A 13,379-nucleotide genomic window follows, 5' to 3' on the forward strand; every position below is an offset into this window, starting at 1 on the left:
CCACATTTTCCACAACAGCAGCTGATACAATTCTTTCTTTAGATGTCTTCTCACCAAACCCAGTCTCTAATAGTTTCCCTGGTAGCTCATACTCCTGTTTGACAACTTTATGTCCAAACTTTCCACAACTTGTGACATTGACCTGTGAATTTCCTTGAACAATCCCTTGCACTGACTGTTTTTGACATATTTCCTGCAGTTGTCAGATCACTATTGCTACGACTGTTTCTGACCATGATCGCTGATCTAGTGTAAGTTCCTCCAGTTTAGCAGTTATTCCCTTCCTTTCCATCATATCTGATCCTCATCTTGCCCAGATACCACACCAACAGTTGGAGAATTTGTTTCCTGAAATATTTGATTCTTTCTTTTGACAACTTCATCTGGCACAGCTTCTTCAGACCCAGACATAAACATTTAATGCCTTCCTAAAATGTGCAAGTACAAGTGACTCTTAGTCTTCTAGTTCCTTAATGTCAGGGAATGCTTTCTTACACAATGTTTCCATTGCAAATCATTATGCTTATGGTGTCTCACCTTCTCTCTGCATTCTATCTGCTGAATCCAATTGAAATTTGTGCACAGTTTGTTCCTTCCCAAACCTCCTTATCGATGATTTACTTGCGTCCTCGTAGCTTTCTTGATGAGCATTGGGTAGACTGTTATAGAATCCCCGTGCATTGCCCTTCAAGGAGATGCAGACTGGGCACCATATTTCTGTTATCAAATTCATCATGAAAAAACCTCTAATTGCTTCAAATGACTTCTTATTCCGTTATTTTCCCACTGTTCCACTGAGAAATGGCAATATCTGCCTTTATTTCTTCTTGTTTTTAACCGCTGTCAGCAGTGAAAGATTTTGACATGGCTCGTACAACAGGACTTGTTTTTTCAAGATCCAGACTCAAACTATCATCTCTACAATCAACGTTACCACCTTAACAGATATTGTAGAATGTGCTAAACATTCAGTCACTTATTATTACTTATCAGTTACTTAGCAAAGTTAGAATTTCTCCAACTCACTGAGTGTTTACCTTCCTAAATCTTTTTGAGGTCAATGCAAATGATGGTCACAGTGGATAGTGTCATTGTTATTTAAGTTGTTATACCACCCCTCTTTTAGGGTGTGTCTCCTGTTACCTTGTATAGGGGTTGTCAATGAATTTGTTATGATAACCCATTGATCAGACGAATGACCAAATAGTACGTAATTATTTTCAATAACAACATTTTACGCCACTTAATATGAAGCACAGTTACTTTTTTCCATTAGTATAGAATTGTTTATTGAACTTATTAAATCTTATAAAAGTGCTAAGATTAATGTTATTGTTTCATACATTTTATTCTTTTTCAATCCAAACACATACAGGAATACAGGATATTTTAAGACAGTAGACATGCACTGAAACACAAAAGAAACACAAGTTTTTGTAATAGTTCTAGTTTTTCTTTTAAGAGCAATTTTAATTTATTTCATGGATTGTAATGGTAAGATGTCCATTTTATGAGTTAAGATCCATTTTTTATGAGTTCCTTGATATTGCAAGCCTCCAATACGCAGCACCTCATCCAGTCATGGGGTGGATTCTAAGGTATCAATCTGGCAAAAGTGTTGAGAATTTTACTCATGTTTTCAATATACATATAACGTCTTAAAGACCGTTATGCGACAACCAACTGTATACTACTGACCTCCCGTGCATGTTCAAAGAGCCATTATTCTATGACCATACCAGCACATCTATCACCTACATCTCCCTGAGAAGTTTCTGCTGGCCACCCAAACAGCACAACAAACTATCACATTAACAAGTGCCCGATGTGCCCGTGGTGGTACTGTGAGGTGCCAGCTTGCATCAAACCACCTCAGTTGTTGTAGTCCATCCCAGACCTAGGCACCGACCGACAGAACTGTATGCAATGGGCTACTTTGCATCATACTGGTATTGTCAACAGTGGAGATGGGCTATGTTCTTGGATGAAAATAGTGTATGCATTTATCACGCTGATGGCAGAGTTTGAATGTGATGTGTGGTGTGGAAAACGCTGTGAACGTTGTGCTTATGAAAGTGCTAATTCATTTCATGTAATGAAGGTGTAATGCTGTAGTGAAGGCAGATGGTGATCACATGCTACTGAATCTCATTTATGGTTCTACAGTGATCCCTCGCTACAACGCTACCTTCGGGGTCCAAATAATTGATGAGTGTTGTACATGATCAGCGGTTTAACGAAAGTTGAGTCGTAGGTGGTAGATGAGCAACAAAACAGTATACATGCTCTGCCTACCTAACACGATCTACGTTGCACGTTTCAGAGTCTCAAAAAAGATTAGAATAGAAGTTGTTATGATTCATAGTGTAAAAAAAGATTTATCAAGTATTAATATACACTTTAAAAAAACAACACATATCCCTTCAGTGAACTCAGGTGAATAAACAGGTATAACAAACTTGGTCAATAAGAGTATGAAATTTGATATAAAACATCACTAGACATGATGATACACCATTTAAAATGTATTTCCTGCTCTCCAAGACATTGTTGTTATATGCAGAGATTAAGATTACCGTGTGTATTTTCTTGTAAACTAAGCTGGAAGTGGCAATCAGCTGTGCACACGTTTCCTCCCAATCTACCGGTGATTCAGTTAAAAAATACCCAATGATACAACTTCAAAGACTTTTGATGCAATGGCCGGAAGAAATTGTATCTGAAATTATTATTTTATCAGGAATAATATATTCCAATATTGTGTTATTTTAGTTGCAGCTTCCACCATGTATATATAGAATTATAAGAACCATAAGCGTTGCACTTTGGTTCAGATGGTATGCAGGATATTTTTTTACATATGGAAAATTTTTGACCAGTCACCATAGGGACTTCCCGCACTACATGTATTTCGATTGTGAAAACGTTATGTGGACATTTAATAGTCAAACTGCCTCAAACTGCCTGTAGTTAGAATGCAACTTTGCCTCTAATTGTTCATCAGTGTTTATTGAAATGTGAGAATAGTGTGTGCCATGTGTGTTTACCTCTGACATTTACCCAAGTGTATGCTTCATCTCTCAAAAATAAACAACTGAACTATTTGAATCTTCACTTGCATTTCTTTTGAATTTCAGTATATATTTATAATAGTGGAAACTGTAAATGGGATTCAAACATTCAAGATCGTACTTGTAACAGACTTATGATGAAGCACTTTTCTATTTCTAGTTGATGCCTCAAGCAGAGGGAGGAGGTCAGGATCTGGCAACTTCAGTGTCACTTCAGAAATGTAAGTTCACCTTTATACAACACCTTCTGTGCTCTCATAATCCAAGCCATTCTATCAAAATGAATAGTTTTGGTTTTATTATCCCCCGCCCAACGAAGTTGGCGGGGGATATAGAAACGGGCTCCATCCGTCCGTCCGTCACGTTTCGTTTCCGGAGCATAACTCATAAACCGTTCAATATTTTTTCATGAAACTTTGCAGGTCTGTCAGGTACATGCTGAACTGGTGCCTTTTGCTATTGAGAAATTTTAGAAATTTTTATTTTTACGTTTCCATGGCAACAAGATGGACTTAAGTTCTGTGAGGGTAGGGTTCGTTTCCGGAGCATAACTCATAAACCGTTCAATATTTTTTCATCAAACTTTGCAGGTCTGTCAGGTACATGCTAAACTGGTGCCTTTTGCTATTGAGAAATTTTAGAAATTTTAATTTTTACGTTTCCATGGCAACAAGATGGACTTAGGTTCTGTAAGGGTAGGGTTCGTTTCCGGAGCATAACTCATAAACTGTTCAATATTTTTTCATCAAACTTTGCAGGTCTGTCAGGTACATGCTGAACTGGTGCCTTTTGCTATTTAGAAATTTTAGAATTTTTTATTTTTTACATTTCCATGGCAACAAGATGGACTTAGGTTCTGTGAGGGTAGGGTTCGTTTCCGGAGCATAACTCATAAACCGTTCAATATTTTTTCATCAAACATTGCAGATCTGTCAGGTACATGCTGAACTGGTGCCTTTTGCTATTGAGAAATTTTAGAATTTTTTATTTTTTACGTTTCCATGGCAACAAGATGGACTTAAGTTCTGTGAGGGTAGGGTTCGTTCCCGGAGCATAACTCATAAACCGTTCAATATTTTTTCATGAAACTTTGCAGGTCTGTCAGGTACATGCTGAACTGGTGCCTTTTGCTATTGAGAAATTTTTATTTTTTACGTTTCCATGGCAACAAGATGGACTTAGGTACTGTGAGGGTAGGGTTCGTTTCCGGAGCATAACTCATAAACCGTTCAATATCTTTTCATGAAACTTTGCAGGTCTGTCAGGTACATGCTGAACTGGTGCCTTTTGCTATTTAGAAATTTTAGAAATATTTATTTTTTACATTTCCATGGCAACAAGATGGACTTAGGTTCTGTGAGGGTAGGGTTCTTTTTTTTTTTTACAATTTCCATGACAAGTTCCACCTCGGTTAAAAAAGGTTAGGGTTTGTTTAGATTTAATTATGTCATAAATTCTGCAACAGGGCGGGGGATATAGCCACGTTAGTGGCAAACTCTTGTTGTATCTACTTCAAACCTTTCTTCAGCATATTATAACTTCTACCTCTGTAGAAGCAGCTAGTATTATCACACATAAACAGAAGAAAAGTAAGGTAACAATTTCTTCAGATGATGACAGACAGATCCTTTGTGCTAGTGAACCTCTCACAGGTATCACACATGCAGACCTGCACACAGGACCAGGACTTCACGCAGCCCCAGACTTTTGCCCAGATGCAGGGCTTCACTCAGCCTCAGACCTTCACTCAACCCCTGCCATTCACGCAACCCACACCGTTTACGCAGGCTGCAGCATTTACACAGCACGGTCGTTCGTGCAGCCTCCTATGTTCACACAACCTTCTTTTTATAAGCAAAGTATCATGCCTCCTTCATCCATTGACATTGTAGTTAATGTTACTCAGCAAGTGATCCTTGCTATGCACCAACAATACATGCTCAACAATGCACCTACTCCGTCTACCACATCTACTCTTGTCTCTGACGACTTGTCGCACACTTCTCATTGCTCTCCTCACTCCAAACCCTCACGCCTTACAGGAAGAGTATGTGTTTGAGCCTTCTTTTGCTGGAACATCCTCACGTCATAAAGAAATACCTTCTATCTATGACAACCAGGAGTTGTTGATACATCCTCATGTCATGAGGAATACCTTCTATCTATGACAACCAGGAGTTGTTGATACATCCTCATGTCATGAGGAATACCTTCTATCTACATGGCCAGGAGTTGCAGATACATCCTCACGTCATGAGGAATACCTTCTATCTACACGGCCAGGAGTTGCTGATACATCCTCATGTCATGAGGAATACCTTCTATCTACACGGCCAGGAGTTGCAGATACATCCTCACATCATGAAGAAGTACCTTCTATCTACACGTCCAGGAGCTGGGATACATCTTCACGTCATGAGGAAGTACCTTCTATCTCCACGTACAGGAGTTGCGGATACATCCTCATGTCATGAGGAATACCTTCTAACTACACGGCCAGGAGTTGCTGATACATCCTCACATCATGAAGAAGTACCTTCTATCTACACGTCCAGGAGCTGGGATACATCTTCACGTCATGAGGAAGTACCTTCTATCTCCACGTACAGGAGTTGCGGATACATCCTCACGTCATGAGGAATACCTTCTATCTACACGGCCAGGAGTTGCTGATACATCCTCACATCATGAAGAAGTACCTTCTATCTACACGTCCAGGAGCTGGGATACATCTTCACGTCATGAGGAAGTACCTTCTATCTCCACGTACAGGAGTTGCGGATACATCCTCACGTCATGAGGAATACCTTCTATCTACACGGCCAGGAGTTGCTGATACATCCTCACATCATGAAGAAGTACCTTCTATCTCCACGTACAGGAGTTGCGGATACATCCTCATGTCATGAGGAATACCTTCTAACTACACGGCCAGGAGTTGCTGATACATCCTCAAGTCATGAGGAATACCTTCTATCTACGACAACCAGGAGTTGCTGATACGTACATCCTCACATCATGAGGAAGTACCTTCTATCTTCATGGCCAGGAGTTGCTGAAACATCCTCATGTCATGAGGAATACCTTCTATGTATGACAACCAGGAGTTGCTGATACATCCTCACGTCATGAGGAAGTACCTTCTATCTACACGGCCAGGAGTTGCTGATACATCCTCACGTCATGAGGAAGTACCTTCTATCTACACGGCCAGTAGTTGCGGATATATCCTCATGTCATGAGGAAATATCTTCTCTCTACGACAACCAGGAGTTGCTGATACATCCTCACGTCATGAGGAATACCTTCTATCTTCACGTTCAGGAGTTGCGGATACATCCTCACATCATGAAGAAGTACCTTCTATCTACAAGGCCAGGAGTTGCGGATACATTTTAATGTCATTTGGAATACCTTCTTTCTACACGGCCAATAGTTGCAGATACATCCTCATGTCATAAGGAAATACCTTCTATCTACACAGCCAGGAGTTGCAGATACATCCTCATGTCATGAGGAAATATCTTCTCTCTACGACAACCAGGAATTGCTGATACATCCTCACATCATGAGGAATACCTTCTATCTACACGGCCAGTAGTTGCGGATACATCTTCATGTCATGAGGAAGTACCTTCTATCTACACAGCCAGGAGTTGTTGGTACATCCTCATGTCATGAGGAAATATCTTCTCTCTACGACAACCAGGAGTTGCTGATACATCCTCATGTCATGAGGAAATACTAGGGGCGTTCAATAAGTTTTGCAACTTGGGCATTTCTGTCTACACAAACAATGTCAACTTGTGGCAGGTGTGACACTAGTCATAACATCAGGTTGACATGTGTCATAACAAGTTCCAGACACAACAATAAGTTAGAAGTGATGGTTTCATTCACCTAAGGATGGTCACAATCATGGATTCTCTCAATCATAACCATGCACTGTAATAAAGTTCCTCACAAAGGAGGGATGCACAGCAAAAGAAATCCATGATCGCATGTGTAAAGTGATGGGTAAAGATACTCCTGACTATTCCACAGTTTGCCGTTGGTCTCTACAGTTTAAAAGGGGTAGGGAGTCCATAGTTAATGACCAAAGGTCAGGCAGGCCTTGAGATACCACCCAACCGGAAACCCTTGCTGCTATAGAAAGAAGAATTTTGTCTGACCGACGAGTGAAAGTATCTGAACTTTCTAGGGAATTCCAAATATCAGTTGGAACTGTAGTAACCATTATTCATGAGCATCTTGGTATGTCCAAGGTATCTGCAAGATGGGTACCTAGAAACCTCAGAGCTCAAGATCGCCATCAGAGAACAGAAAGTTGTTGAGACCTCCTGGATCTCTATACTGCTGAAGAAGCCAGATTTCTTTCTTGTCTAGTGACAGGTGATGAAACATGGATCCACCACTGGGACCAAGAAACTAAATTGGAATCCATGCAATGGAAGCACCCCAATTCTTTGCCTCCGAGGAAGTTTCACACTCAACCATCGGCTGGCAAGGTAATGGCCCCCATAATTTGGGATGCAAGAGGCATATTACTGATTGATTACATGCCACCAAAAACTACAATCAATGGACAGTATTATGTCAATGTGATGAAAGAATTGCGAAAATCTATTCGCCAGAAATGCCGTGGGATGTTAACATGTGGTATTCTACTTTTGCATGACGCTCCGGTTCCCAAGTCGAGAATTGCACAGGCCGCCATATGTGAATGTGGATTTGAACAGTTAAATCACACACCCTCCAGCCCAGACTAAGCCCCCAGTGACTATTTCCTGTTCCAGCAAATGAAATCTGCCCTACGTGGAAGACGCTTCCTGGATGATGAGGACGTAAAGGCTGCCAAGGAGGTGTGGTTAGGGGGCCAATCTGCGGATTCTATAAAAGCGGTATTAAAAGCTTGAAGGACAAATGGAATAAGTGTATTGAGGTGAATGGAGATTATATTGAAAAATAAAAGTGCAAAAGATATTCTGCGAGTTGGTCTTATATTGAAGTTGCAAAACTTATTGAACGCCAGGAGTTGCTGATACATCCTCATGTCATGAGGAAGTACCTTCTATCAAGATGGCCAGGAGGTGCAGACATGGATCGCTGACGGTCTTCCCATCTCCTCTCCCTCCAAGGATCTACCTTCTACTGATACTTATGGTATCTATTGCGACAACCTCAAGTCTCTTACCCTGCCGCCAACTCAATCTACCATACAAGTTATAAAGAATATTAACACATCCTTCACCAAGTCTACCAGAAATCACCGTTTACAAACCCCTCATATCAACCCTAAGAAGTTTCCCTTGTATGGCATGACACTGTTCTTACGGGGTCCGGAGTTAGGACGAAAAACTGTAATTTATTATTGGACTCAAATAGTAAAACCTACAGAGTTGAGGACAAATAGCTCACACAACTGGACACAACAATCAGACGAGCTTTCCTGGGATTGACATGTTGCATTCTATTAATGAAGCAATGCCCTCTTGCCTCATGATCTACAATCCGACAGCGAGCGTATGCTACTGTTATCTATGGTCAACCATAGTTTCAGGGATCCATTTCTGACCAAATCAGTTCTGTTTCAACCTGACTTACACTGTTCCGTCGTCAAGGGTCTCTAACACTTCTGGTCAGACCTACATGAGGTGAAGTACAATGGGGTTTATTGTCGTATTCAAGATTATTGCACTTATATAGATACATGCATGTATGTGTGTGTGTGGCTGCTTGTACTAGTCCGGAATAAAGCCGATTTTATAGTGCTAGCCCACTGAGATACCATGCTGCAGTTTAACATGAATACCTCACCCAGACACAGTTTACTGACTCCCAAGCGGACCAGTCCTTGTTTTAGCCCGCATAAGAACAAGTACCATCTTTTAACGTCTTTTGGTGTGACATGGCTGGGGATCACACCCTGCACCTTCTGCTCTCCAGGTGGACGCTATACGACTAGACCACAATTTTAAGGCAGTCAAAACTCTAGATGAAGCCTCTCTTAGGCCAACCTTGGGTTTCCCCTACAATCTTCAACGGTCAGATCTGTGGTGTACAGGATTCCAAGGACCAGATGTTAATTAAGTCTGTCCAAACCATGACCTCTACAATTAAACAGTCCACACAAAAGACCCAATTCCAAGAGCTGTTTCTCGGGAATACAGAAGGCTAAAGACAAGAAATTCTCAGATATCAGTCTGGCGGTGGCTGCGGCTCCAGAGGAGGCCACCCCTACCGATGAAGAGGTGTTCTTGGGCAGTTTGGTCCTCCCACCTCCAATCGTTTTAAGTACAGGAATCAACTGTAAGTGAAGTGCTTTAAACATATTGAAGGAATTGGGGCCTCACAGACCACCCATTGGTCACAAAATCTCTAAAGAAAGGCTATAGTCTGTAGGTACCTACAGCAGCTCCTCTTACCCTCAATCTTCCACAGCTACAATACTTGGAGAAACTGCTCCTCAATTTAACAGAGGCAATCAATTCACTTCTCACCAAGGGAGCAGTAGAGCTTATTCTGACGGATGTCCTCACCCCAGGGTTCTATTCTCCAATTTTCTTAGTTCCCAAGAAAAGTTCAACAAAAAATTCAGACTGATCTACAACATGAAGACTTTCAACAAGTACTATCTACAAAAGCCAGAAAAATTCAGGATGCTTCATCTACCTCAGTTGCGACAGATGATAAGTCAAGCTGACTATCTAGCCAGCATAGATCCATGAGGTGCATATCTACACATCCTAATCCATCCGGGGTCCAAGAACTAGCTCCATTTTCTCTTGAACGACCGTCACTACCAATGGGCAGTCCTGCCATTTGACATACCTGGACGTAGGCATTCAGGCACATCAACAGACCAATCTACACAGATGGCAGTTGAACTTCACACTGAAATCATTAACCAAACTAGGATGGCTCATCTATTATCAGAAATTCGATCTTCAAGATCAACAGATGAAATCCCCACCATGGGACTTAAACATCTTACCAGTGACCCCTAGAAGAAACTGCATTCAACATCTGACACAGAAAACTTTGTTTTTACTGGCCTTAGCTATGCCTACCAGAATGTCAGAAATCCATGCCATAGGTTTCAGCCGCAGCTAGATTGACAATGGCGACAATTTATCAGCCCATCTTGATTTTATCATCAAGTATCAACTTCTAGGTTAACTGCTAGGTCCACATTCCATCTTTAACTTCTATACTTGGTTCTGAAGATACGGAATATTTATTACTGTGTCCAATCAGAGCCTTACATATTTATTTACAAAGGATGCACGAGGTCAGAGCTCTCGCTTCCACATTAGCTCTCCATGGCAAATGCTCCATTTCAACTAAAAAGCAAGGATGTTTCTGAAATCTGACACATTTTTTGCCAACCACTATCTTCCAGACATTGCCACAGAAGATATTCACCAATTCTGACTTTTAGTGGTCACTCAACAATTGACAGTACCCAATCAAAGATAGCCAAAATCTACTCTCCCAAAATCACGGTTGACTTATTGAAGGTTACCGACTTGCAGATTGTGTCAAGATTATGACCTTTTCTTAACACGAGAATTGTTCCAAGTAAGTTGGAATATAATTCTATGTAATTCTAAGTCCATGAAATCTCTTGATTTTCTCCTTCTCTCACAAGTATGGAGGTGGTGCCCCACTTCAGATTGATGTCCAAGAAGTAAGAAGACGTTCCCATGGGTTAATTGAACAATCATGATTAGAGTCAGGATAATGTAAAATATGTATTTTTTAGGGTAAAAATATCATTTAGATTTATCCTGACTCATACGCTACCTTTTCAGAATGAGATGAGATAAGCAATTCATATAAGTCAAGATGAAAAATAGGGTCGACTGCAGTATTTGTGTGCCCAAACCGGAACAAACGCTTTCACCTTTTTACAGAAGTTGTCAAATGAAAAATGTTCCACGCATGTGAAGTTTGTTATTTACAGTCAAAGCGAGAGGATTTGTAGGCTGCCATTTTTCCTTCGAACACTGTCTGCAGTTCAGTATTTTCTTACACAGATAACACACTGGGGGTTTAACTACCAAAGTAAAAAACGGGTGTTAAAGGGTGGTGTAACTCCCCTTTTTTCAAATACATCGCACAACAGTAAGTTCATTCTGTTTCTAGAACAATATATTTTCTTGGGCGAAAAATACAGCGGGGTTCAAGGCAGGTACAACTCCACCTTTATAAAAAAATTAAAGTAAAATACGGGGGGTAAATGGGGGCCGACCCCCCCCCCATTTGTCTAATAAATCGCACTACTGTATAACTTCATAGGAAAATGATCATCGATAGATACTTTCTTATTCAAACAAATAATTTGAGACTTTGAATTCGTCTTGACTGTCAAATAAGTCTGTGGATCCATCTAGACCTAGTTAAATTTCTTTTTCTGCTTCTTTTTCATCTTTTTCTTAAACGATCATTTTGCTTCTAAGTTCTGATAAATGTAAACACAGCTCATGAACTAAGAAACTGAATAAAATGATCAGCTGAACAACTGAAATATTTCTTTTCTGATAATGTGAACAAAATAATTGTCATACATTCCCGCATTCGTCCCATACCTATGCCAAGATGTCTTCACTGCTCTCTAAGTCGACTTTGCTTTATTTGTACAAGCCACAGTTTATGAATTTACAAGTTATGAGCGAAGTTGCTTTCGTAATAACGAGTCCAGATCAGACACATGACATCTTACGTCATTTATGTCCCGCCCATAAACAACACGAAGTCGACACCAAGTTAATTCGACTTCACTTTCTATCGTAAAACTCTTGGCCCCCCCAGGGGTGAAGTTTTAGACCATACTTTTCACATCCAGCTCATATTTGGTGTCCTTTTTGCTCACAAATGCCCCCAAACGGTTCTGGCACGCTAGCGAGTGCGCACTTATATGTAAGCAAAGCTGTTTTTCGGGAGCAGTTTCCATATGGAAACCCCCGAAGTGGGGACCCAAATACTGCAGTTGACACGAAAAATACATAATCTATTTGTCATTCAACTTATTATATCTTACCTTCTTTACAAATCCGTCATTTATGTCAAGGTAATTATGAAAAATAGTAGCATCATACTTTCTCATAAATCCATCACAGAGGTTATTGCAATCAGAGGATATCTATAATGTACAATGGGAATGCTTTAAAGCCCCACCCTGACTCTAAATAGCTTGTAAGGTGGCAATTTTGAACAGTGACTGACAATGTAAACACAACCGAGTGTCTGGAGAAGCTTTTTGAAAACTGTTCACAAACAAGATCACCATTGACCGTCAAACTTCGTATCAACTTGAATGACAAACCTTGGATACCACAAATGGCTCCATATCTAGATATAAGTGAATAATTTTTCTATAGTTTAATTATAGAAAATCGAATTGATCGTGTTTGATGGCTGCATCAATCACAGTGGGCGGAGCTTATTTTGGGTTGCGCTATAAATAGCAAAGTGCCACACAAAAATGTTTTGTTGCTCATACTGAAGACAAGTGAACTTGCAAAAGTCTTGAGAGTTGTAAGCAGCAGTCAAACTTGGAAGCGTTCATGGACCGTGTTTTAGAAATAAATAAAAGAAATCTGCAGTGCAATCAAAAAGTACCATGCACAGGATGTTTTTTAATAATTGTACATGTATTCACAAAAACATTTCTTTTCTAAAAATGCAAATCAATTTATTAATTCACCCAAGGTCGTAACCCTGATTACGTGGTGGGTATTTCGAAGGAATATTGTGATTACGCCTTGAATGAGGCTGTGTATTACATCGTTGAAATCAACTGACCAGGAAGATTGTTGAGGCATTGACATTATGACAGATCTTCGTCATGGATGGAGAAACAATGCATCCGAGAGAAACATTGTTGCTTTAAGCTTTGAGACCAAACATGTGTTCATGCCAAAGTAGTTTACAAGAGATGATCTGTGTAGCCAGCGACCTGAATAATCTTGATGAAAATAATGTTGATATCCATGTTCACGCACATGACAGAATGAATGTGAACAAATATTTATCTGAACATCGTTTCGAAGTGTGTGAGGCTGTCATGTTTTATCTCCATTCCGACGTGAAATAATATCAAGTTTTCGTGTCTCAATCTTTCCTGCAGCTGTGGAAAATTTTGCATTGATCAAATAAAAGAAATACTACTAGATCTACCATTGCATCGTCGTATAAGAACCAGGTCAACTTTATCTTTCTTCAGTTGTTGATTAAAGTTTTGTTTCTGAAGCAAAGCGACTCGATCAACATCATAAATTTATTCATAGACTAGTTTTTTTAAAT

At 40.1% G+C, this 13,379-nt stretch overlaps 1 protein-coding gene across 2 annotated transcripts in view; it reads left to right on the forward strand.

Annotated features, from left to right (window-relative positions):
* The window catches only part of LOC124148417 (E3 ubiquitin-protein ligase RNF31-like), a 265,524-nt gene that overhangs the window by 65,428 nt on the left and 186,717 nt on the right, over positions 1-13,379 (forward strand). For both annotated transcript variants that reach the window (XM_048398840.1, XM_046519497.2), the window contains one exon: positions 3,232-3,292. In XM_048398840.1, the coding sequence (XP_048254797.1) occupies positions 3,232-3,292 (61 nt within the window). The remainder of the gene's footprint in view (positions 1-3,231; positions 3,293-13,379) is intronic.

This window comes from Haliotis rufescens, unplaced genomic scaffold (assembly GCF_023055435.1).
Source record: "Haliotis rufescens isolate VD_foot unplaced genomic scaffold, xgHalRufe1.0.p SCAF_19, whole genome shotgun sequence".
Classification (NCBI taxonomy): domain Eukaryota; kingdom Metazoa; phylum Mollusca; class Gastropoda; order Lepetellida; family Haliotidae; genus Haliotis; species Haliotis rufescens.